This window comes from Puma concolor, chromosome C1, assembly GCF_028749965.1.
Source record: "Puma concolor isolate L17-30 chromosome C1, mPumCon1.1.hap2, whole genome shotgun sequence".
Lineage (NCBI taxonomy): Eukaryota > Metazoa > Chordata > Mammalia > Carnivora > Felidae > Puma > Puma concolor.
Window position 1 is genome coordinate 106,851,798 of NC_141674.1, and position 25,668 is coordinate 106,877,465.

Consider the following 25,668-nt stretch of genomic DNA (forward strand, 5'->3'; position numbering starts at 1 on the left):
GAAGTCTTTATTTCATTCTTACGTTTGAAAGATAGTTTTATTGGTATAAAATTCTGGGTTGATAGTTTTTTCTTTCAATACTTTAAAATGTGACTCCTGTCTTTTGGCCTCTAAGTGTCACTTAGAGAAGTGAGAAGCCTGCCAGTTTTTGTTCCTCTCTATGTAATGGTTTAACCCCTTCTAGTTACTGTCAAAGTTTTTAAACTTCAAAACTAGGTATTTTTTGGTATTTATCCTGTGATTGGAGTTTTCTAAACTTTATAGAGCTATGGTTTGATATCTTTTATCATTTTTCAAAAAATCTCAGCCAGTATGTCATCAAATATTTCTTCAGCTGTGTTTTTTTTCTTTTGTCTTTCTGAGATTCTAATTACACATGTGTTAGACTGATATTGGCCTTTAGCTTTTGAATGCTCTATTCTGTTTTTCTTTTTTGTTTTGCTTTAGATTATTTTTATTGTCCTATTTGCAAGTTCACTGATTATTTCCTCAGCTGTGTCTAGTCTACTGATGAGCTTGTCAGAGAAATTCTACATCTCTGGCATCATGTTTTTTTATTTCTATTATTTCCCTTAAAATTCTCCATCTATTTATACATGCTGTGTACATTTTCCATGAGATCTTTTAATATATGAATCATAGTTATTTTATTTTATTAAAAAATTGTTTTAAGTTTGTTTATTCATTTTGAGAGAGACAGAGTGAGCAGGGAAGAGGCAGAGAGAGAGAGAGAGAGAGAGAGAAAGAAAGAGAGAATCCCAAGCAGGCTCCGTACTGTCAGCATGGAGCCCATCATGCCGTTCATACCCACGAAACACGAGATCATAACCTGGGCTGAAATCAAGAGTCATTTGCTCAACTGACTGAGCCACCCAGGTGCCCCTGAATCATAGTTATTTTAAGATCCCTGTCTGATAGTTTTAACATCTAGATATCTCTGAGACTACCTTATCTCTTGACATATGTGTTTTTTATGTCTTGCTTTTTTGTCCTGTAATATGTGATTGAATATGCCAAGCATCATGTGTAGAACAGTAGCGACTGAGGTAAGTAGTATTTGAATCTGAAAATATGCAGGCATCTTCTTCTGTTAGGGGATTGAGCCAGTCAAGCTCAATTTGGGTGTTGTTGTTGTGGCTTTTGGTACCTTTATTGTGCTGTAAAGTTCAAATCCCTCTAACAGTAAGTCGCTTTGTGCTTAGACTGGGGGCTGGGGTCAGAGGCTCTGTTTTTTCTCACTGTTCTCCTCTTCCCTCTCTCAACTTTTAGCCACCCCTGCATGCCTGTACCACAGACAAATTCTCTCCATACTCTTGCCTCTCTTCCACTGGTGAACCACTCTTGCTTTTTATGTAGGCTAGATTTGTAATAATGTTCTCTGTTATCTGGTCCTGCTTCTGTCTTAGGCAGTCTACTTAGACCCTGTGCCTATGTCTTGGGAGTGAGACTTTTAGTTTTTCTACCCTTCTTCCTTATCACAACTAAACTCTGCCTTGTATCTGTGGTTAGTCTTTGAAGAGTTTCTTCTCCCTCCACCAGCTATGGCCAATCTCTACTTAGTATCAGGAACTTGGGCCCAAGATGGTTTCCTGCCTCTCACCAGGAGTGGAGGGTTTTTGCTTTTACTTTTTTCCCAGAAGCAGGGGATCTTCACCAGTGCCCTCCAGATGAAAGGGTTTGCTGCCCATCCCCCAAGGGATTAAGGCTTTTGCTTAATAGAAGAGAAAGGTCTAGGGGAGGTGGGTGGAGCATTGTGTCTGTCCCCTAACAAATGCCAATCACCTTTCTCATGCCTAGGCTACTATGGTAGACCATTTCTAGGCTCCTGCCCTGTCCCTAGTCTTTCTTGTGAGCACAAGAGGCCCAGGGGGAAGACTTGCATGTGCATAGGAGCTCTCCTATGTCTGGAATGAGATTACTCTTCTTGCACCTTCCTAAATCCTACAGCTGCTTAATGTATTTGCTATTTCTTTGTTTCTGTTATTTCTGAGTCTGTTTCTATTGACTGATTTCTCTCCTGGTTTACAGGTTAAATTTTCATGTTTCCTTGTATGTCTAGTAATTTTTGATGGGTATCACACACTGTTAATTTTTTTTAATGTTTATTCATTTTTGAGAGAGAGAAAGAGATTGTGAATGGGAGAGGGGCAGACAGAGAGGGAGACAGAGAATCCCAAGCAGGCTCTGCACTGTCAGCACAGAGCCACACGTGGGGCTGGAACTCATCAGGTGAGATCATGACCTGAGCTGAAATCAAGAATTGACCGCTTAATCCTGAGCCACCCGGGCACCCCCTGTACACTGTTAATTTAATGTTACTGTGTGTTAGATTTTGTTACATTCCTTTAAAGAATGTTGAAATTTTTTCTTTTTCTTTTTTTCTTTTTCTTTCTTTTTTTTGCTGGCATGCAGTTAAGTTCCTTATAGATTACTTTGATTTTTTTTTAGGTTTGTTTTTAAGCTCTTTTAGTGTGAGCATAGAGTAGTTTTTACTCTAGAACTAATTTAGCCCTACTCCTAAAGCATAGCCCTTTTTAATTCTTTTGATTGCTATAGAAGTTCAAGGGAGGTCTCTCTATTCTGGTTGGAGGAAAGTCAGATGATTAAAGATGGTCTTTGAACTCAGGTAATTGTTATTTTTACAACTCACCCTGGTAATAGTTCTTTTCCTCAAATTGCTATTCAGCCAAAATTCAAGGGGAGCCTATGCAGATTTCTAGAGCTCTGTCTCTCTTTAGCTCCCTCCTCTTGTGTTCTGCAAAGTCTAGCTGCTTTAGCCTCCCTATACTCTAGTCTCTGTCTCCACAACTCCTTGAAGTTGCCAAATTGTTTCCATGCCCCTGTCTGAGTTGTAGTTCAGGAGTTACCTCTAGACAGGAAGCCTAGGTTGAGGTAGGGCTCATCGTGTTTGTTTTCCTTTTCTCAGGGATCATAGTTCTTAGCTGCCTATTGTCCAGTGTCCAAAAATAGTTGTTTCCTATGTTTTGCCTAGTTTCTAGTGTTTACAGTGGAAGGTTAATTCCAGACCATCCATAAAATTTCCAGACTATCCTATAAAAGCAGAATATTTTTATTTATGGGTATTTTATTTCTTGATTTTAGAAGACATACCAACAGAATCCTATTTCATACTATTTAGAAAAATCAATTCTAGATGGATTAAGACTTAAATGACAAAATGAAAAAATTAAAAGCTCTTAGTAGAAAGTATAGGTGAATAGCTTTTTGATCCTGGGTATAGCAAAGAGTTTAAAAGACACAGAAAGCATTGGTTATAAAAATAATGATAAATTGGACTCTAAAACTGAGAAATTTGGGGGGCACCTGTGTGGCTTACTTTGGTTAAGCATCTAACTCTTGATTTTGGCTTAGGTCATGATCTCACAGTTCATCAGATCAAGGCCCGTGTCCAGCTCTGTGCTGATGGCACACAGCTTGCTTAGGATTCTCTCTCTCCCTCTGTCTCTGCCCCTCCCCTGCTCATGTGCACTGTCTCTCAAAATGAATAAACTTTAAAAGAATTAAAGAGAAAAAAAAACAAAAAAAAAAACAAGTTAATAAAGTGACAAAACAAATGATACAGTAGGAGAAGATACAGTGTATACAACATGGAAAAGATTATGTCAAGAACATACAAAGAACTCTACAAATCAGTGAGAAAAACACAAAAAATTAATGCAACACTGGACAAAATATATGAATATGTTTTTTTTACAGAAGAGGACACTCACATGGCCAATAAATACGTGAAGAGATGATTGACATCATTATATGTAACATTAAGAGAATTGTAAATTGGAACCACAGTAGGAAATCTTTTCCCACCCATTCCCCATTGGCAAGAAGTAAAAGAATTTTTTTATGTATTATGAAAGGAGTATAGCTTGATGTAACCACTTTAGCTTACAGTTTGGCATGATCTCTTTCAGTTGAATATTCACATACCTTATAACCCTGCAGTTCTAGTTGGAGTACATCTAGGAGAATCTCTTATATACGTACAACAGGGGTCATATGTACAAGTTGATAGCAGTATTTGTTCACAATAGCAAAAACCCAGAATCAACCCAAGTGCTCATCAACAGAACAGATATTTAAAAAGCAAAACAACAGGGGTGTGTGGGTAACTCGGTCGGTTAAGCCTCTGACTTTGGCTTAGGTCACAATCTCACAGTTTGTGGGGTTAAGCCCTGCATCAGGCTCTGTGCTGACAGGTCAGAGCCTGGAGCCTGCTTCAGGTTCTGTGTCTCCCTCTCTCTTTGCTCCTCCCCTGCTCGTACTCTGTCTGTCCCTCTCAAAAATAAATAAACATTAAAAATAAATAAAAAGCAAAACAACAACTGTTATATACAGCAGAATTGTGGATGAGACTAAGGGAAAAAATAAGCCCTGGAAGGTCTCACTGTGCATGGTAACCTTTTTATAAAACCTAAATGCCCTTTAAAAATTAAAATAAAAAAGAATTTAAGTATTACATATAAATACAGGAAAAAACTATAAAAAGAAAAGCGAGGGAATGATGAACATGATTATGATCATTTTGGGGGTCAGGGAAGCAGGGAGAGGGGATGAAGGAGGCAGAGACTATGGTTAGAAATAAGTGTCAGGGTCTTAGTTTATAGTTTACTTTTTGCAAGGTTAAAAATAACTAATTTAATATCCAAAGAGCTTGCCATGAGACTATGTTGTGAACCAAAGATTATGATTAATCCAGTTCTGTATACCCAAGGTCCAAATTAAAAAAAAAAAAAAGTAACAGAGACCATTTATGATCCATGTTAGGGAGAATACACACACAAGAAACCGAAGTTATTTAAGAGCATATTGTGGCCTTTACGCTTTTTTCTTCCCAAGAAGGAGCCTAATACTTCAGCATTTAGGAAAAATATTTCAGTGTTCCATTGTTAAGGATCTCACCCATTTTACTCAGAAATCAGCTAAGAGTGCTGTATCTCCTTTTGCTTTTATAGGCAGCTTATGAATGGCAATAATGTTTGTTTTTTTTTTTAATTTTTTTTTAAAATGTTTATTCAATTTTGAGAGACAGAGACAGAGCATGAGGGAGGGAGGGGCAGAGAGAGAGGGAGACACAGGATCTGAAGCAGGCTCCAGGCTCTGAATTATCAGCATAGAGCCCGACGCAGGGCTCGAACCCACAAGCCGTGAGATCATGACCTAAGCCAAAGTCAGATGCTCAACTGACTGAGCCACCCAGGTGCCCCTAATGTGGTTTTCTTAAGATGAATTTTCAGCTAAAAATAAGATTAAATGGCAGGGTGGTGTTGGAAGCAATTTGTTGGTCATAACGTACATTGAAGATTCATCCAGATCAATGGCAGGAACCAGGACAGTGTCTACTAGACTTTCGGAACTTGAGTGATATTGCCATGGCCAAAATGTCATCATTCTACTTTTTTTTTTTTTTTCACTTTTGCATTATGTATGGAGATTCTCTGTTCAGTAGCACAATTCCTGTCGGTTTACTAAAGGTTTGAAAAAATGAGAACTTTTTAATATCTAGATCCTACATAGGTTGAGACGTTATCACTTAAAAGCCTTATCTGTAGGTGGGAGGGTTAAGGAACCAACAAAATGAAGATCTCTGATATCTGGGATTTCAGTTTTGCTATTGAATACCCAGATGTTACTAGAATTGCTTTCCCACAGTGGCTTGTGCTCATTGTAAGACTATCAGTTACAGGGCGGCTGGCTGGCTGAATCAGTAGGGCACAAGACTGTTGATCTTGGGTTTGTGAGTTCAAGCCCCACATTGCTCATGGAGTCTACTTGAAAGAAAGGAAGAAAGAAAGAAAGAAAGAAAGAAAGAAAGAAAGAAAGAAAGAAAGAAAGAAAGAAAGAAAGAAAGAAAGAAAGAGAAAGAAAAGAAAGAAAAGAAAAAAGAAAAGAAAGAGAGAAAGAAAGAAAGAAAAAAGAACTTACCAGTTACCATCTTCTGGTATTCATTACATAGCATTAAATCATGAGGCTGGAGAGAGAAATGGCATAGCATGGATTTTCAGCATTTACATATTTAGAAGTCATTTTGAAGTTGAATTTTGGAACTTTGACTTACAGAATCTAGAGAAACAAAATAAGATCACTGATCAGATAAGTTTTACACTTTCCCCACCTATAATCCATGCCTTTTTCTGTATTGGGTTCTTACTGAACAAAGACTATCTCAAGAGGACTGAAACTTGTTACCCTCAATGGTGTTATGAGTGGTGTGGAGCATGCGGGCTGAGGCCTGTAACGTGTGCACGGAATCCATGCCTGCAGTGCCCTGCCTGCCCAGGTCCTGGGGCTGAGGGTGGGCTCTGCTCTCCATGCATGAATTCACAGACAACAGAAATGATGTTGGAACAGTGGGAATCAGCAATTTTGCACAGGAAGCTTTGGGAGATGTTGTTTAATGTAGTCTGCCTGAAGTTGGGACCAAACTGAACAAACAAAATGAGTTTGGTGCTTTGGACAGTGTGAAAGCTGCTGGTGAACTCTTATTCTCCTCTATCAGAAGAAGTAACTGAAATTAATGAAGCTCTTAGAGAAAATCCAGGACTTGTCAACAAATCTTGTTAGGAAGATGGTTGGCTGATCAAGATAACAGTAATCCTTCAGAATTGGATGAATTAATGAGTGAAGAAAAATATAAGAAATACATAAAGTCTATTGAGGAATGAAAGTGGAATCCCTAAATAAACTAGTATAAACCAAAAAAAAAAAAAAAAAAGAAGAAAGAAAGAATTGTTTTCTCAGACAACTGGTTTTGCAGTCACCTTGAAGTCTTGTAGGTTATGGTCAGTTGGAGAAGAAGGTGACCAGTGATCATTAAATTCAGTGTACTATCACAAGCTAGATTAACTTCATCTAATTCCATTTATGAGCCAACCAGTCTTAGGATTTAAATTAAAATGGAAAGATCCTAGAAGCACGGCCTGCCTATGTATATCTTTAGTTCCTGTTTGATTATGTTCTCCTTTAAGTCCAGAGAATATATATATATATATATATTTTTCAACATTTATTTATTTTTGAGAGAGAAAGAGGACATGTGCGCAGAGAAGGGCACAGAGAGAAGGGGATAGAGGATCCAAAGCAGGCTCCACATTGACAGCAGAGCCTGACAGTTGGCTCGAACTCCCAAACCGTGAGATCATGACCTGAGCTGAAATCAGATGCTTAACCGACTGAGCCACTCAGGCACCCCCAGAGAATATATTTTTTGATGGACTTTCTCATTTGTAATGAGGCTCTGGGCGTTTCTCATGGATCATGGACATTCATGAGTTTTAGGCAGAAGATCTCAGCATGCACTAAGTGAATTGGTCATTTTTTGGGCAAATGAGTGTATCCAAACCAGGGAAATATGAATACTAATAGATCTTGGTTCATTTTAAGGACCAATGAAGAACAAAGCAGTCTCTGTTGTGATTTAAAAAAAAAATTTTTTTTTACTGTTTGTTTATTTTTGAAAGAGAGAGAGAACAAGCAGGAGAGGGGCAGAGAGAGGGAGACACAGGATCTGAAGCAGGCTCCAGACTACGAGCTATCAGCACAGAGTCCGATGCAGAGATTAAACCCACAAACTGTGAGATCATGACCTGAGCCAGTCAGAGGCTTAACCAACTGAGCCACCCAGGTGCTCCTGTTGTGATCTTTTTGTATATTTCTCATTTACTAAGCACAGTTAATTTAAAAGTGGTTTTGGCTCTTGTGGAAGCCATTTCTACTTGCATTAAAATATTACAGAACTGTCAGGCATTCTGTTTATATTTCTGTTTCCTGTGATGCCACATTTAAATAGAGATTGGTAGGGAGGTAGGTGAGAGGCTATTTAATGTTAACTCTTCTTACTTTATCAAGAAACTGAAAGTTGAATCAACTTCTCAGATTTCTTTTTGAAACTATCACAAAGGCTTCTCAAGCTCTAGGGTTCTTTCTACCCTAGGAAATATTTTACTGGACTGGAGATCACTCAAGTGGTCACCTTTGAGGAAATGCAGTCATAGTCTTCATGTGCATTATCAAGGACCTACTGTACTCTTCCTTGGAAAGAGACTTGGGGGCAGATCTTTGAGCCGGCAGTGTCACTAACTAGTTTTACCTCCCCTCCTTTCTTCATTGTATGAGGAATTCAGGCTGATATATATCACCTATAGTATTGTGGACTTGCTTTTTAAGCAAAGGAATGGTGATATTAGTGAGAAATTTGGATAGTTTAGTTTGAGATGGAAGTATATAAGACCAAACTGAATAAGACTTCTTAAGACTGCCTGCTCCAGGGGTGCCTGGGTGGCTCAGTTGGGTGAGCGTCCAACTTCGGCTCAAGGCATGATCTCATGGTTTGTGAGTTTGAGCCCCGTGTCGGGCTCTGTGTTGACAGCTCAGAGCCTGGAGCCTGCTTCAGAGTTTGTGTTTCCATCTCTCTCTCTCTCTCTCTCTCTCTCTCTCTGCCCCTCCCCCCCCATGTTCTCTCTCTCTCTCTCTCTCTCTCTCTCTCAAAAATAAACATTAAAAAAAAAATTTAAAGACTGCCTGCTCCAAAGAGAACAGGTGGTGTTGTGTAAGGGGACTCTTGTTTTCTTATGCATTTGTACTTCAGGAGGAAGTGATGGGAATACTTTGGTAATATATGTGCTTCGTCACAGACAGTCACAACTTTGAGTGATAATCACAGGAAGAAAGCTCATTGATCAGGATCATACACATCCCTGGAGACTGTTTCATAGTGATTAGAGATTTTGCCTTTAATTGGGGGAGGAATCATAGTTGGAGAGTTATGGGAGAGGAGTCTTGAATGAGTAAATTATTTTATTTTTGCATTTAACTCATACTTCCTAAATCACAGAAGCATGGTAAAGATTCTTTTTGAGCTTTAAGGGAAGGCTTTGGCCCACACATTCTCAGTGATTAACTCTTGATTCCATGTGTAGATGATCTGTTTTGTGCACATTTAAAATTCAGAATGATTTTTGCAAAACCAGTAAATGTGATTTGGGGCCTTTTTTTCCATCTCTGCCTAATTTGATATGTTCTGAGAATACAGGGTAACTTGGATTATTAGATGTTTTTGGATTACACATTCCTTCACTGTATGAGGGTACATATTCATGACTTTCCTTTATGTGGGTGCATACTCAGAAACTTCACATATATGCATTAATTTCTTCATCAAATACTTACTGACTCCCTGCTATGTTCCACACCCTGTTCTAAAAGTTTGACAGGCATCTATGAACAATAAACAAAAATCTCTAACCGTTTCTTCATGAGGATTATTAACTCTTTGTTATTACAAGATGGTCCTTAGAATACGTTTATTCCACTTTTTGTTAACCCGATTTTAAGGAAGAGCAAAACTAAGGATACCTGACTTCAGGAAAGGAGTTTTTGCCACAGAAACCTTTTGCTAACAAAATGCCACTGTTACATCATTTTTAGACATTCCTTTAGAAGTTTGGACCACACACAAATATCAGTCACAATGCTTTATAATCCACCTTCGCTTTGTACATCCATCTCTCTCCAAATTTGCTTGCTTATTCATTCACTAGATTTACCATTGGCTTTGAATGACTTTTAACTTTCTAAAAATAAAGATCCACCCTTAAAAGCTGAAAATTGTCTTTGAAGATATTTCAAACACTGTGTTGGAGGTAATTTTAATAGCAAAAATTAGATTATGGGCCACTTGAAAAGAGTAGCACTCTGTTGTCCACATCATTTCTGGCATGCTTATTGAAAGTAAGCCTTACTTGACAGTGACCTTGAACATGTTCTCTGTTAAGTGCATAGCAGAATATACCTCACCAGTATCAGCCTGAGCTTGACTTATAGATGATTCTGTGATTTAATTGGTAGTAAGTAGGCTTTTTTTGTTTTTTGTTTTTGTTTTTGTTTTTTTTTTTTTTTTTTTTTTTGTTCTTCCCCCTCACCAGGTATACAATGTTTATATGGCAGGGAGGCAGCTGTGTTCTAAGCGGTACCGGGAGTTTGCTATCCTACACCAGAACCTGAAGAGAGAGTTTGCCAACTTTACATTTCCCCGACTTCCAGGGAAGTGGCCATTCTCTTTATCAGAACAGCAATTAGATGCCCGACGTCGGGGGTTGGAAGAATATCTAGAAAAAGGTAAGTTGGCCTATTAAATGCTACTACCTTAAGTAGACTTGGATTCTAGGTATGTGTTGCAACTCCTAAACCGCATGGCTAAGTTTCCTGAAACTGAATAGTGAAAGTAAATCAAATTTATGACCATTGGTGTTGAATGATGTGAGCTTTGAAGCCAAAACTGAAATGTCCAATACAAGGATTAATAGCCTATGTTATTGACTTGCTGAGCACTTAAAAACAGAAAAATGCATAATTAGTTTTTGATGAATTAGGGACCTTTATTGGGTTATGTTATTTGCCAGCAAACACGTACAGACCTACTCATCAACATGGTGAATTGATTTGGCAACTAAGTGGGCTGTATTTAAAACATTTTTTTTTTTGAAATGACTCTTAGTTCACTGGCATATCCTACTTGAAAAGTCCATTTTCCTCTTACAGTTGTCCATGGATAGGTTTGCCGAGTTGTAGATATCTAAAGTCCCCTTGATCTAAGCAGGTTATAGGTGGAAGTATTGAAACTACTTGTTATCTCAGGACTTCCAAATAGTACATCAGGAGTTTGTGGATGTGGATGCTGAAACATTTGGTTATCGGAAAGTCAAGGAGAAATGACCCAGATCTCCGGAATAAGATAGTTCATTTTGTGGCTCAGAGAAGAGACCTTGCTTCGCTACATTATAGAGTTATATAATTTGCCAGTTGTGCAACAGGCTTCTCTTTAAAATACTAATTTAATAGAAAAATAGTCTTATGTGATATTTATTAATTCTGTGTCCTTGTGTAAGAACTAATTGACCTAGTTGAATTTTTAAAAATTTTAGTGGAGAGCCTTATCCCTGAAGAAAAACTGTTTCCCCTGTAGAAGGTAGTGAGACTTCCTCATCTGTTTTTAGCTTTTTTCTAACATGGAATGGCCTCTAAACACAGCCCTTGGGAAATAAAAAGGGTATAAATTTTTTTAATAAAATGAAGTGAAGTCATCAGTATAACTCATTATCCTCATGAGAGTGTCAGGAAATTAACTTTCTTAGATTTAGACAATTAGCTACTTTCCTTCCTTCCTTCCTTCCTTCCTTCCTTCCTTCCTTCCTTCCTTCCTTCCTTCCTTTTAAAGGTTGTTGTTTTGAAGCTTAAGTCAGCGAGGTGAGAAGATGCGCTGAGCTTAATACTTAATTACCTACCCATTTTTCCCAAAGTGTTTTTAACTGCTTATGGTTCTCTGACTGGCCTCGTTCCTAGGTAGACCAAGTATACATTTTTCCTTCTGTATTTCAGTTTTGTGTTTGCTTTATTCCTGATTGACCTTACCCTAGCTCTGTTGTCTGGCTTGGTCTTCGTTCACATGAGACTGCAAAGTTAGATTTACTGAAGTGTTATTTTGAATGACTTCCTTTGGCTATGTATAATGTTTTTAGCAAGCTACATCTTTGAACATCCTAATTTTCCTCTGTTGTGGTTCATATTTATATGAATGTTTGTTGTGCCTTAATGTGTTATACATCAGGAATGACCACCTCAGCATTGCCTGCTACTGATGATTTATACTTAAACCTTGATACATTGTTGACTTTATTTATTTATTTATTTAAAAAAAAATTTTTTTTTTTCAACGTTTATTTATTTTTGGGACAGAGAGAGACAGAGCATGAACGGGGGAGGGGCAGAGAGAGAGGGAGACACAGAATCGGAAACAGGCTCCAGGCTCTGAGCCATCAGCCCAGAGCCCGACGCGGGGCTCGAACTCACGGACCGCGAGATCGTGACCTGGCTGAAGTCGGACGCTCAACCGACTGCGCCACCCAGGCGCCCCCATTGTTGACTTTAAAGTCTCCATTTTTGGGTCTCACACCAGATTCAATTTTTGTTTTCTACAGTATGCTCAATACGTGTCATTGGTGAGAGTGACATCATGCAGGAATTCCTATCAGAATCAGATGAGGTAGGTAAATACTCCCCACAGTGACTGTTCACCCCTTAGCTCCTTGCGGGCGGGGGATAAAGATGTCAATTATAGGTTGAATTGCTGTAAATTCCCCCAATGACTGTTTTTTTTCAAGTTGCCTTTCTTCTGTATCCTGCTTATCTTTTAAGACCTAGCGCTAGGTTCACTTTCTCTTTGCATAGCCTTCCCTGATACTCAAGTCCTTGGTTTTTCTTTATCTTTATCTTTTTTTTTTTTTTGGGGGGGGGGGGAGAGCATGCGTGATTGGGGAGGGGCAGAGGGAGAGAGGGAGACAGAGAATCCAAAGTGGGCTCTGCACTGTCAGCACAGAGCCTGATGCAGGACTCAAACTCATAAACCATGAGATCATGACCTGAGCTGAAGTTGGACGCTCAACTGACTGAGCCACTCAGGTGCCCCTCAAGTCTTTGGTTTAGGAACCTTTGCAGTCAGACCACTCAATCATCACCTTGTTGCTATCCTATTCTCCCATTTTGTGTACATATAATCAAATTATTACTTTATATTTTTAGTTCACTACAGTGTGAACTACCAGTAGGTAAGAGCTAAGTCTTTTTTTCTAGCCTTATTGAGTTAGAATTGACAAATAAGAATCATCTATATTTGAGGTGTACAACTTGATGATTTGATGTACGTATACATTGTGAAAGATCACAACAGTCAAGCTAACGAACCTATCCATTACCTCATAGTTACCATTTTCTTTCTTTCTTTCTTTCTTTCTTTCTTTCTTTCTTTCTTTCTTTCTTTCTTTCTTTCTTTCTTCCTTCCTTCCTTCCTTCCTTCCTTCCTTCCTTCCTTCCTTCCTTCCTTTTCTTTCTTCCTTCCTTCCTTTCTTTCTCTCTCTCTCTCTCTCTCTCTCTCTCTCTCTCTCTGTCCTGTGTGTGGTGAGAGCACTTAAAATCTACCCTCCTGGCAAATTTCAAGTATACATTATAGTATTGTTAACTCTGGTCACCATGGTATTATACATTAGAGCTCTGGACCAAGAGCTAAATCTTGGCCATCTTTGTATTCCCAGTGCCTTACAATAATGTCAAGCATATTAGAGGTGCTTAATAAATACTAATTGAATAGAAGAATGAAGATGTAATGCTGCTATATTAAATAGTGCGTTATCTACTAGTTATTTTATATGTGTATGTCTTATTTTCTCAACTAGGTTATAAATTTCTTGCAGACAAGTGCTTGTAATTAATGCTTAGGATGGTTTTAGACAATAGATAGCACCATTTTTCAAGTGATAAACAAAGATGGACTTGCTCCTCAATAGTTTCTCTCTAATCAAACTTACAAGCTAGAGGAATGTATTGATCATCAAAAGCAATAAGAAAGAAGTATCTTCTGAATTAAGGGATAAGAATTGTTTACTCTTTCGAAGAAAACTAGGCATCACTTTAACTCAGATTCCTGCCTTTCATCCATTTTTCCTGTCAGAGGTGTCATGATTCCTTCTAAGTTCAGGGAGGAACTTATACTACTTGAGCCAATCTAGCATGCCTAACCATTTAAAACCACAAAATTTTTGTCAAAACTACTGCTTCCAGTTGTTTTCTTTTCTCAATGGTGAGTTCTCAATGTTTGGAAGTAGGCCAAAAATGTCATCTGTATTTGACCTAGACTGCCTCACACAAGTGTTCCATTTTGCAATGTGGACACACTGGCTTTAACATGTTTCTTTCCTCCCTGTTCATCTTAAAGGTTAACTTTTGCTGCAGCCTGAAGTCAGGTTTCTGACTTGTAAAATGTATTGACTTTAAGGTGTCTTTATCCCCTTTTCGTTGGAACTTAACTTTCTATCACACGTTTAGATTGTTGCTTAGTCAGCATGTTGTAAGGAGAGTGAGGATATGCTGAGTTACAAATTATGTCTCTGTGTCTTTTCCCACAGAACTACAATGGTGTGTCCGACGTAGAACTGAGAGTAGCATTACCAGATGGAACAACAGTTACAGTCAGGGTTAAAAAGAACAGTACCACAGACCAAGTGTATCAGGTAAATTAAACTTGAACAAGTAGACTCAACATTGGATGGTATGAAGCTAAGGAGGATGGATGAAATGAGTTAATGAAATGAGTTAATAAAGTGCTTGGGCTATCTGGCACATAAATTTATTAAATGTGAGCTACTACTATTGATATTGTTATTAATGTGAAAGTACTTTGCCCTCCTTTAAAGAAAAGTACAGTATGTATCCTGGGTCGTAGTGGTTGTAATTAGCACCCCCCCCCCTTTCTTTTCTTTTTCTTTTTTTTTTTTTTTAAGTTTATTTATTTATTTTGAGAGATAGTGCCAGTGGGGGAAGGGCAGAGAGAGAATCTCTAGAACTCGGCGCTCTCAACACAGAGCCTGACACAGGGCTCAAACTCATGAACTGTGAGATCATCATGACCTGAGCCTAAGTCAAGAGTTAGATGCTTAACTAACTGAGACACTCAGGTGCCCCAGCCCTGCTTCTTTTTAATTGTAGAAAACTTTAATATAAACAGAACAGTACAGTGGACCTCCATTTACGCATCATTCATATTTAATAACCATCAAGATTTTGCCACATTTGCATTATACGTGTATCTTTTTTTTCTTTTCCTTTGTTTAAATGTTTTATTTTTTTTAAATGTTTATTTAGAGAGAGCTAGCATGCACAAGTGGGGGAGGGGCAAAGAGAGAGGGGTAGAGAGAGAATCCAAGCAGGCTCTGCACTGTCAGCACGGAGCCCAGTGCAGGGCTTGAACCCACAAACCCACGATCATGACCTGAGCTGAAATCAAGAGTCAGGATGCTTACCTGACTGAGCGACCCAGGTGCCCCTGTTTAAATATGTTAAAGCAAATTCCATTTTATTGGGCCTATATAGATTTCAGTATAAATTTCTAAAAAATAAAGTTATTCTTTTTACATAAACACAAAAGCCATTATCAGACCTAAAAAGTTAACAGTATTTCCTTGGCATTAACTAATAACAAATCCATAGTCCAATATTTCCAGCTATCTAAAAATGATTTTTTATTGTTTGTTAAAATCTGGATCTAAACAAGGTTTGTTTTTTATCTTTGTTTTTAATGTTTATTTTTGAGAGAGAGAGAGAACACGAGCAGGGGAGGAACAGAGAGAGAGGGAGACAGAAGATCTGGAGCAGGCTCCAGGCTCAGTGCTGACAGCAGAGAGCCCAGTGTGGGGCTCGAAGCCACGAGCCATGAGATCATGCATGACCTGAGTCGAAGTTGGATGTTTAGCTGACTAAGCCGCCCAGTCGCCCCAGTTTTTATGTTTGTTTGAATATAAGCAGCTTCCCTTCCCTTCCCCACCTTTTTATTTAGATGTTATTAGTTTGTTGCAGAAATTGGGTCTGTGTTGTGCAGTGTCCCACATTCTGAATTTATCTATTTATTTTTATGTGTGTCATTTAATATGTGCATCTCCTTACATTCTGCATGAATGGAAGTTTTGTCTAGAGAGCTCGAGTAGGTTCAGCTTTTTTATAAGAATACTTCCTAACTGGTGAGATACATCTTTCCTATTGCTTTCAGGAGGTACACAGTATCTGTCTGGTTGTCCCATTTTTAGTGATACTGAGATTAATTGGTGCATTTATTTAGATGGTGGTAACCTGGGCTCTCTATTGTAAAATTCCCCATTGGCCTGTAATCAGATGAGTTTATACACTGATGATTGTTGCCTTAACCAGTAATTTCATTATTTCTGTCATTTCTTCATATTTGTTAGGTAGAATTTTTCTATACAGAACTTTTCCTTACCAACTAAGGCTATGTATGTAGTTATCCTAAAATATAGTTTGTAGGAAAGAGAGGATAAATATTTAATTTTTTTAATTGCCAGTTTTCAGAGTGTAATGTTGGCATTGGAGTGTGATGTTGGTGATTCCAATGATATCCAATGAGATATTTTTATTTTATTTTATTTTACTTTTATTTTATGTTATTTTTATTTTATTTTAGTATTTGTGGGTTTTAGACATTCAGTATTATGTAATCAATCATGTGTATCATCTCCGATGCTCAGATTGTTTCATCTCTGGCCAGTGGAAGCTCCTTCATATCTGCTCCTGTATTCTTCTGATGCAACTTACTTGTTTATGATAGCATCCTTGCTTTTTGGTACAACAAGGTGTTCTGGCCTCATCTTTGTGTATTTCCTATCCTAGATCTATAATCAGCCACTTCCCTCAAGGAGTCCTGGTTTCTTTCAGTGAGAAATTACATTTTAAAGATCATGATCTGGGTGCTAGATATAATCATTGCTTTTAGGCCTAGGCCTTTTTGTCTTTATCCTGATGTGATCAAGATTTTCAGGGAGACTAACAGGTTTCTGGATATTAATGTTTATTGTTCCTTTGTAGCAAACAAAAATGTGTTCCCCATACATTTACTCATGTATTGTATACCATGGCAAAGGGTATGTGCAGAATTCAAGGTATTTCTGAAATTATAAAAGGGTGAAGTGATTGCAAGGAAAATGTTAATTTTACAAGTTGCTGATGTTTTTGTTTTGTATTCTTTGTTTCTCCCTCTCGCCCCCAAATTGTCTCTAGCAAGGCCTTTTGGTGAGGAGCAGCACTTTTCTCCTCATCCGCTTACTGAGACTTGTAGCTATAAACCATTTTCCAACCCCAGAGAGCATTTCAGTTTCCATTCACTGCAGTAAAGAATGGTAACTTAGAACGTTGATAGTGTCATCAGGGATGAGAATGAGAATGGTATAATTATATTTGGTCTACTGAGCCACTGACATTCCACAATTGTATTTTGTTCAATTAATACCTTATTTATATTGGGATTGATCTTGAAAAGAAATTGTGGTACTATTTTGTGTTTTTTGAGTTTTGTTGATATTTGTAATTTTAGTTTTATTTGTACATGGAGTCTTTCAATTGCTTTTTGTCATATTAGCTCCTAGAGAGGAGGACTGATACTTGTTTAATATGTCTCTGTTGTCACAACATTTTGCTGTTTTCATGTGGATATCGATGATAGTAATTCTTAGGAAATGGAGATCCTCAGCCTGAGGCATGGATCATCCAAAAAATAAATAAGAACAATTTGTGAAGCATGAACAAAATTGACAAACTCTTTTCGGCTCAAGAACCAAAGATAAAGATTTTGCATGTTAACAGCCTGTATGAAATGTAGGTTGAATGAAAATAAGTAAATAAACAAACAAATAAATAAATATAAATGTAGGTTATATGTATGAGACTGGATATTTAAGAATTTATTTTCTTCTTAAGGTCTGTTCTTGTGAAGCACATTACTTGTAAGTGCTGTTAAAAAAGACTTTTGTGGGATGAAATCATATTTCAGAGAAAGAAGATGATATTTAAGGATAGCTTATTAGCTTGAATTGGACATGGAAACTCATATTTAGAGATTATATCTATTTTGGTCAAATATAGGTATTTTCCCCCTTTTATGTCATACATATGTATGCATGAGTGTGTGCACACATACATACAAAAAGAAAAGGTATAGACCATGAATTTAGTTCATGTGAAGCTGAGATGGCAAAACTCCTCCCTTCTCCCCCCTGCACATGCACATACCTGTCTTTTCCCATAGCTTGTCTGATTTAGTTACCCTGAAACCAATCTATCCTGTTTACCCTATAGGCTATTGCAGCAAAGGTTGGCATGGACAGTACAACGGTGAATTACTTTGCCTTATTTGAAGTGATCAATCATTCCTTTGGTAAGTGTCAGTCGGCTAATACTGAGTTTTGTTTGTGAGTATTTTATTCTAATACTATCAGACTGAAGCTCCCGGAAGCCGTCAGACTGAAACTATTTGCTTAGAGAAGAAGAGCTTGAAGGCAAGGGGAGATCACACTCATTAGGACTGTCTCCCACAAGCAGACCAGGCAAATCTTATTACGCCCAAGTCAGAAAGGTGTCTGATCACTGATGATCCTTTCTCCTCTTTTGTAAGTATAACTTACTTATACCTAGCACTGAAACAGATACTTCATGAACTTATTTTAAATCAGGGGTTCAAAAGTAATATATTCCAATGAAATAGCCAAAAAGAGGGGTGTTCTATCTAGCCACAACTTACTTTGGTGTACTTTATGCTTTTTGTAGATAGTTAAGAATAGCTTTTTATTTTCAGGAGTCAGAAAAAGATACATTACTTAAAAGTCTTTGCGTTGATGCATATATTTAAGTTTCCATATAAATATACATTCTCTTTCTAGGAAATTTTATTGCATGTTGGCAGGAAGTTTCTCATATGTTATTTTATAAAAGCTAGAGATGGTGGCCACATTGGTTGCATTGAGATCACAAAAGGGAGGAAGTCTGAGTGCTTGCTATGAATGACATAGATTTCCTATAGTTTATGGGTCTTTTCCACATCACATATACATGGGGCTAAGGCCAGAAACGATAGATAATATTGATTGATCAGACCTTGCCATCCCTGGTCAAGATAAAACAAGGTTGATTCTCCGTGAAGCAGCCATCTTTTTATTGTTTTTCATCTTCCCAACTCCCTATGGTCTAACTAGGCAGATATAAATGTTACAAAGGATTGCTAGGGAACCGGGCACTTGGATTCTAATCTTATCCTTTTTTTCTAAGCTTTAGTTAAGAAATAAAATGGGAAATATTAAATCTGTTTTTTGCAGTGTTACAAAGTCAAGTAAGCATCAAAAGAAGAAAAAACTCTGAGCCTTTCTTAAGAAAAGCAATATAGAAATTAAATGTGATAGTGTTTTATCCTGCCTGTGCATTGTTAGGAAGAGGAAGAAACGTTACTCAGAAGACATTTTTCACTTTGATGAATGTCTTAGAGTTGGGGATGGGGATTGGGGAGAGCCTTTCAGCTCTTAACAAACAAGGGAATTGCCACATGAGAGACTCTGATTGCTCCATAGCTGGGTAAGAGGAGAGGCTTGCTTTAAAGATGTTCAGTGGACATCACTGTAACTTACCAGATAATAGATAAGATATTTTAATTGACTTTGGAATAGATGCTGTCTGCCCAGTCTGCATGTTAACTGAAGGATGTGTCATACAGGTGATAGATTTCAGTCAGTTTAAGACTCAACTGGCCATAGTCATAGTTAGAAGGGATACATTTAGGTAGAGAAATGGTTATTTTGTGGTCCCATAGCAGGCTGCTTAATGGATCTAACCTGATGTTCTGGTTAAGGATAGCCTGCCATTCTTAGTCTGCTTTACACAGTTTATGCTAGGGAAATTCTTTATATATCTTTAATCTTCTAGCTTTCTTCCTTTTTTTTTTTTTTTTTTTTTGGTCTTCAGTACGTAAGCTGGCACCTAATGAATTTCCTCATAAACTCTACGTCCAGAATTACACATCAGCTGTGCCAGGCACCTGCCTGACCATTCGAAAGTGGCTTTTTACGACAGAAGAAGAAATCCTCTTAAATGACAATGACCTTGCTGTTACCTACTTTTTTCATCAGGTGGGTGAATTGATCTTCCTGGAAAGGCCTGATTGCTTTTTATGCTTGTATGTAGTGAGTTATTTGCCAATTCAATGTGAATCCTTGAACAAGCTGCTTTGCCTCCTGGATCTTAGTTAAGTTACATTTTTAAAATGTTCTATCCCGGGGTGCCTGGTTGGCTCAGTCTATAGTATAGCATGTGACTCTTGATCTTGGGATTGTGAGTTCAAGCCCCACATTGTGTGTAGAGATTACTTAAAAAATAAAATCTTTAAAAAATAAAAAAGAATCAAATAAAATATTCTAACCCATTTAACAAAAGATAAATAAATTTAAGAAGTAAAGATGTGCTGGAGTTAAGAATAAATTTATTACTGGGGCGCCTGGGTGGTTCAGTCGGTTGGGCCTCCAACTTCGACTCAGGTCATGATCTCAGTGTTCGTGAGTTTTAGCCCCACGTTGGGCTCTGTGCTGGCAGCTCAGAGCCTGGAGCCTGCTTCACATTCTCTCTCTCTCTCTCTCTCTCTCTCTCTGTCTCTCTCTGTCTCTGTCTCTCTCTCTCTCTCTCTCTCTCTCTGCCCCTCCCCCCCAAAATAAAGTAAAACATAAAAAAATTTTTTTTAAAAAGAATAAATTTATTACTGTTTTTTTAAACAACAGGAAATTAGCATATGGCTATATACCTTTCAAAAAACTTTTCATCAAGGGGCCCCTGGGTGGTTCAGTCGGCATCTGACTTCGGCTCAGATCATGATCTCATGGTTTGTGAGTTTGAGCCACATGTCAGGCTCTGTGCTGACAGCTCAGAGCCTGCAGCCTGCTTCGGATTCTGTGTCTCCCTCTGTCTCTGCCCCTCCCCCACTCATGCTCTGTCTTTCTCTGACTCAAAAAATAAACGTTAAAAAAAACACCGTTTTTAAAAAGTAACCAGGTTTGTTAAAAAAATTTTTTTTCATCAAAATTATACATACATAAAGTTTAAAGCATCAAATAGTTCTACATAGGTTATTGTGAAAAATACTAGTTACCCTGTTTGTCTTCATCTCCCCCTCCCTTAGGCAACCATTTTCACCTCCTTTAGCTTTTGTTTGTTATTGTTGGTTTTGTTTTATATTTACTTCCATTTCTCTGTTATAACTTGATTATATTGCTCCTACTTGATTTTTTAATCAAGCAGTATCTCTTGATTTCCTAGTATAGAAGATGAGACTCTAGATACGTTTCCTCCCCCATTCCCGCTACATACCATACCCATACCCATACTCAAGCATAGGTGACAGAGGTAGAAGTTGAACTAGTCTTTTGACTTTAACTCTAAACTCACTGTGTTATTTTATTTTTGTTTTTTATTTTTTATTTGAGAGAGAGAGTGGGAACAGGGGAGAGGGGCGGGGTGCGGGGGGAGAGGGAGAGAACCCCAAGCAGGCTCCATGCTCAGCACAGAGCCTGACACGGAGCATGATCCCACAACCCCCAGGATCATGACCTTAGCCAAATAGAGTCAGACACTCAACTGACTGAGCCACCAGGCACCCTGAACTCACTGCGTTATGCAAATAGTTTCCCTTAAATATAGGGATAGATTTCTACCTTAAGGAAATTAGCAGCCTTCTGGTAAAGATTCAAGCGGGTCCCTGCCTGGTGCCTGCAAAAGTTGTCCTTGTAGTAAAACACTGAGGTTAGATTCCAAGTGCCCTGGACAAATGATTGTGTTTGTTCTTTTCCTTCCTTTTTTTTTTTCTTCCAAAGATGAGTTTTCCCTTCTATTGGATTTTAAAAGCTTTTCTTGGGGTAGAGTGAAGTTGGGAAGGGGATGCACGTTTCGTATAGCTGAGCCAGGAGTAGTTTAGAATTAGCGTATTATATCTATATACCTTCGTGCCTGTATCAAGTCCTGTTGGGGACTTTTGTCCGCGTGGGGTCTCAGATTTATTACTTCCTCTCTTCCAGTTGCTACCACCCTAGTTTACAGTCTTGTTTCACTTCATGCTTAAAGCACTATAACGTTGTCATTCTCCCTTATTTCATTCTCTCCTTAGCTTGATTCATTTGGCACTCATACACAAATCAATCTTTCTTTTAAAAATAACACACATTTTTATTGCTTATTTTAGCTCCAGTAGTCTTAATGCTGCTGTCCTTAAGTTTAAATTCCTGTCCCTGTTCTCTGGGATCCTTCATAATCTGTTAACCTACCCATCCAGCATTATCTTTTGTTGTCCCCTGACACATACCCTTTATTTAAATCAGACAGATCTGTCTCCTGAATGTATTTAAGCTCAAACACATTCCTGACTTCTGTTTGTAGTTTATTCTGTCCGCCTAACCTTTGGAGTCCAATCAAGGCTTTCCTGATAACTACAATTAGCAAAAAGCTCTGCTATCCTGACTACATGTATCACTTACTATCATACATCTTTGCTACCTCATTGTTACCTTTAACAATTATGGACTATCTTTCAGTGTTCTCTCATCTTTACACTGTATAAATTAAGTGGAATTTAAATCTCTTAACATGAGAAACAAGATCCCTCCTGTGCCTAGAACGGTTCTTGAGCACATACTGGGCACTCTTTAAGTGCTGCTTATTCTAATAAATATATCCACGTGGCAGAGTTCACCGGTGGTGATTATGATGGTCCAAATGGGTAAAAGTTATTCTGAAATGAATCTGTATCTCTTTTGTCAAGAATGTGCTTGATAATGACTTTGATGTTCCTTTCTTCCCTGCCCTTGTTTTGGTGACAGGCCGTTGATGATGTGAAAAAAGGTTATATCAAAGCAGAGGAAAAGTCCTACCAGTTACAGAAGCTGTATGAACAAAGAAAAATGGTCATGGTAGGTTTATGTCCCCATAATCTCCTTATATCTCTTAAACCTGTTGTTCCAGTTATTTCTGAGAGATAATACAACTGGTCAGTGGCTTAATTGATTTAAAAAAAAAAAAAAAGAGGGGATATAGATGTAACATACCCATTATGTTCCTCCATTAGCACATGAGAAGATATGTTGCTATATATGTGTATATAGCTTTATTATTAGTAATAACTGAGTATTATTTTTTGATAGAAAGTTCTAAAACAAAAGATGTACAAAACATTTCATAGATATCAATTCTCTAAGAGTTGATATTTAGATTTTTAACATTAGAAATTGTTTTATTTGTGATTTAGCAATTGCAAAATTGTCTTTACAACTTCCTTCTCTACAGTTGCTTAAAATGCTCAGTAGTGTCTTTGGTCAGTGTGATATGTGTGCTGTTTGATTTGATAGATGCTACTAGCATCATGTGGCTATTTAAGTTTAATTTTAAACTCATTTAAATTAAATAAAATTTAAAATCCAGTTCCTCAGATGTGCCAGCCTCATTTCAAGTGTTGAGTAAGTACCTACCATATCGGGACAGCTCAGATACAGAACATTTTCATCATCACAGAGTGCTGAGGGGGTGCTGCCTATAGTAGTACCTAAATGTTTTGTTTTTGTTTTTGTTTTCCCCCCAGTAAATGTTTTAAAATTAGTTTTCAGGAGCACCTGAGTGGCTTAGTTGGTTAAGTATCCACCTCTTGATTTCGGCTTAGGTCATGATCTCACCGTTCATGAGTTTGAGCCCCATGTGGGGCTCCACACTGGCAGTGCAGAGCCTGCTTGGGGTTCTCTCTCTCCCTCTCTCTCTGGCCCTCCCTCACTCATGTGTGCTCTCTCCCTCTCTTAAAATAAATAAATAAACTTAAAAAATAAAATAAAATTATTTTTCAATTTGCACCTGCCATAAATACAGGGATGGAAATTGTCAAAAAAAATTTTGTAAGGGACGCTCTGCTTACAAAAACTTTCACTCGTAGCATTTTAAATTTTCTTTCTTTGCAAATTCACATATAGTTGAAACTTTTCCAATTATAATTTTTCATGGTTTCTCACAAGACAATTACTGTATTCGTGATGATTCTGATAGGTCACTTGAATTTCTTTTGTACCCTCTCTGTGTGCATTTTTTATGAGGGAACTGCGTTGGAATAAGAATGCAAACAAGTCAGCCATTGAATTCAGCCCCTAATCTTATGTCTAGATAGTTATTTTATCACTTATATGACAAAAAGTAATAAATCTGTTTGCCTTAGAAAACTGCCAGAGATGAGGGAACCATTTGATCAGTGTTCTGCATCCCAGCAGGCTAGAATAGACACAAAAATCTTTTAAATAGAATTAGGTCTTGGCAGAATTTTGGTAAAGGCAATTTTACTATGTGAGAAACAGGCTTTTAAAACTCGATTTCCACCTGTTCTTAAAGATCATAGCATTGTCTTCTGTATATTAATGCATGATTCTGGTCAGCACTTCTGCATCTTTTTAACGAAAAGGACCAAATACTGAAGGATCATCAACCTCTAAAATATGTCTTTGCCTTTGCCAAAGGCGGCAAATCAAAGTAATTTCATAAGGGCTACTGATAATGACAGTATGGGATATATATTGTTTCTTTTATCAGTATGGGATATATATTGTTTCTTTGTACATATAGTACTTCAAACACAATAACTTCCATATATGTATCCAACTAAAAATATTTGTTGAGTACTGAGTGTGTGCCAGGCACAGTACAAAGTGCTAAAAAAATATATAAGTAGATTTGGGTTGTTCTGTGGCAATATATAGAAAATCTGAATTTAACAAGCATGGTAATCTATTACAAAATTACTTTTAGACTCAAGTTTGTATCTTGTTATCACTCAATTAAGAACTGAGTACAGTTGATGTTTTCCTTTTGGGTCATTGGAATGAGTATAAGATATGCTTAAACATTAATGGAATTCTATTATCTTAAAAACCTAGTGCCGGGGCGCCTGTGTGGCGCAGTCGGTTAAGCGTCCGACTTCAGCCAGGTCACGATCTCGCGGTCCGTGAGTTCGAGCCCCGCGTCGGGCTCTGGGCTGATGGCTCAGGGCCTGGAGCCTGTTTCTGATTCTGTGTCTCCCTCTCTCTCTGCCCCTCCCCCGTTCATGCTCTGTCTCTCTCTGTCCCAAAAATAAATAAACGTTGAAAAAAAAAATTTAAAAAAAAACAAAAAAAACAAAAAAAAACAAAAAAAAAAACCTAGTGCCAACAAACAAGTGTGTACTAGCCCCATCATACTGCAATCAGATTTTATATAAAGTCCCACCAGAGTTTGAAAAGTTTAAATTGTATTCAATGTATTCAAGTATTAATGTTCAAAGACATTAGCCTAGCCAGCGGTCATGTTCAGTACATTGAAACTTCCAACTCAGATGGACCCTTCCAAGCCCATACACCTTGACTCCATTATCTGTAGCAACTTAATATGGTTGATAGGCCTAAGATTAGGCCAAATCACTGTTAGTTGCCAAATTACTGGGAGGCCTCCAACAATTCAACAGACTTCTCAGTTTTAGTTTCTTTTCTTTAAAATGAGGATGTTCAGATTGCCAGCTGTCAAGTAGAATCTTGACAAAAACTCCCAGAATTCTTAAAACATTCCCAGTGTGATAAAAAAATGGTTTTGTTTTTACTTATTTACAAAGGTAGATTGAATCTCAAATTTGGATGGTTGAGAATATAATATACAAGAGAGATTTTGTTTCTTTTTCTTTTTTTCTTTTTTTTGACTCTCACACAAACAGTAGATGTGTATAACTTACGTTTTTCTTGTATTTAAGTGGCCTGATATTTACCATTGTTAAACTGACAAAAAAATTTCTGTTAGTGTTTCTCAATATAATTTTTTTATTTTAAAAAATATATATTTTTAAGAGAGAGAGAGAGACAGAGACAGAGCACGAGCAGGGGAGGGGCAGAGAGAGAGAGGGAGACACAGAATCCAAAGCAGGCTCCAGGCTCTGAGCTGTTGGCACAGAGCCCAATTTGGGACTCGAACTCATGGACCATGAGATCATGACTTGAGTGAAGTCAGACGCTTAACTGACTGAGCCACCCAGGCGCCCCTCTCAATATGACTTTTAATTAAGATTTCACACAAGGCAATATATGTGAAAGTCCGTGTTTTTCAAAGTGTGGTCCTCACCTCAATTACATGGGAGTCACTTGTGAAACCTACTTAAGATGCAGCTTTCTGGACCCCCACCTCACATTTACTAAGCCAAAATCTTGGGTAGGACCTAGGAATCTTTGTAAAGATTTTTACAGAAGC

The 25,668-nt window shown here is 37.8% G+C and overlaps 1 protein-coding gene across 2 annotated transcripts in view; it reads left to right on the plus strand.

The window, feature by feature from the left end:
* Window positions 1–25,668, plus strand: part of SNX27 (sorting nexin 27) — a 70,081-nt gene that overhangs the window by 33,851 nt on the left and 10,562 nt on the right. For both annotated transcript variants that reach the window (XM_086718227.1, XM_086718226.1), the window contains exons 3-8: window positions 9,939–10,131; window positions 11,991–12,055; window positions 13,971–14,075; window positions 17,704–17,782; window positions 19,357–19,520; window positions 22,251–22,340. In XM_086718227.1, coding sequence (XP_086574353.1) covers window positions 9,939–10,131; window positions 11,991–12,055; window positions 13,971–14,075; window positions 17,704–17,782; window positions 19,357–19,520; window positions 22,251–22,340 — 696 coding nt within the window. The remainder of the gene's footprint in view (window positions 1–9,938; window positions 10,132–11,990; window positions 12,056–13,970; window positions 14,076–17,703; window positions 17,783–19,356; window positions 19,521–22,250; window positions 22,341–25,668) is intronic.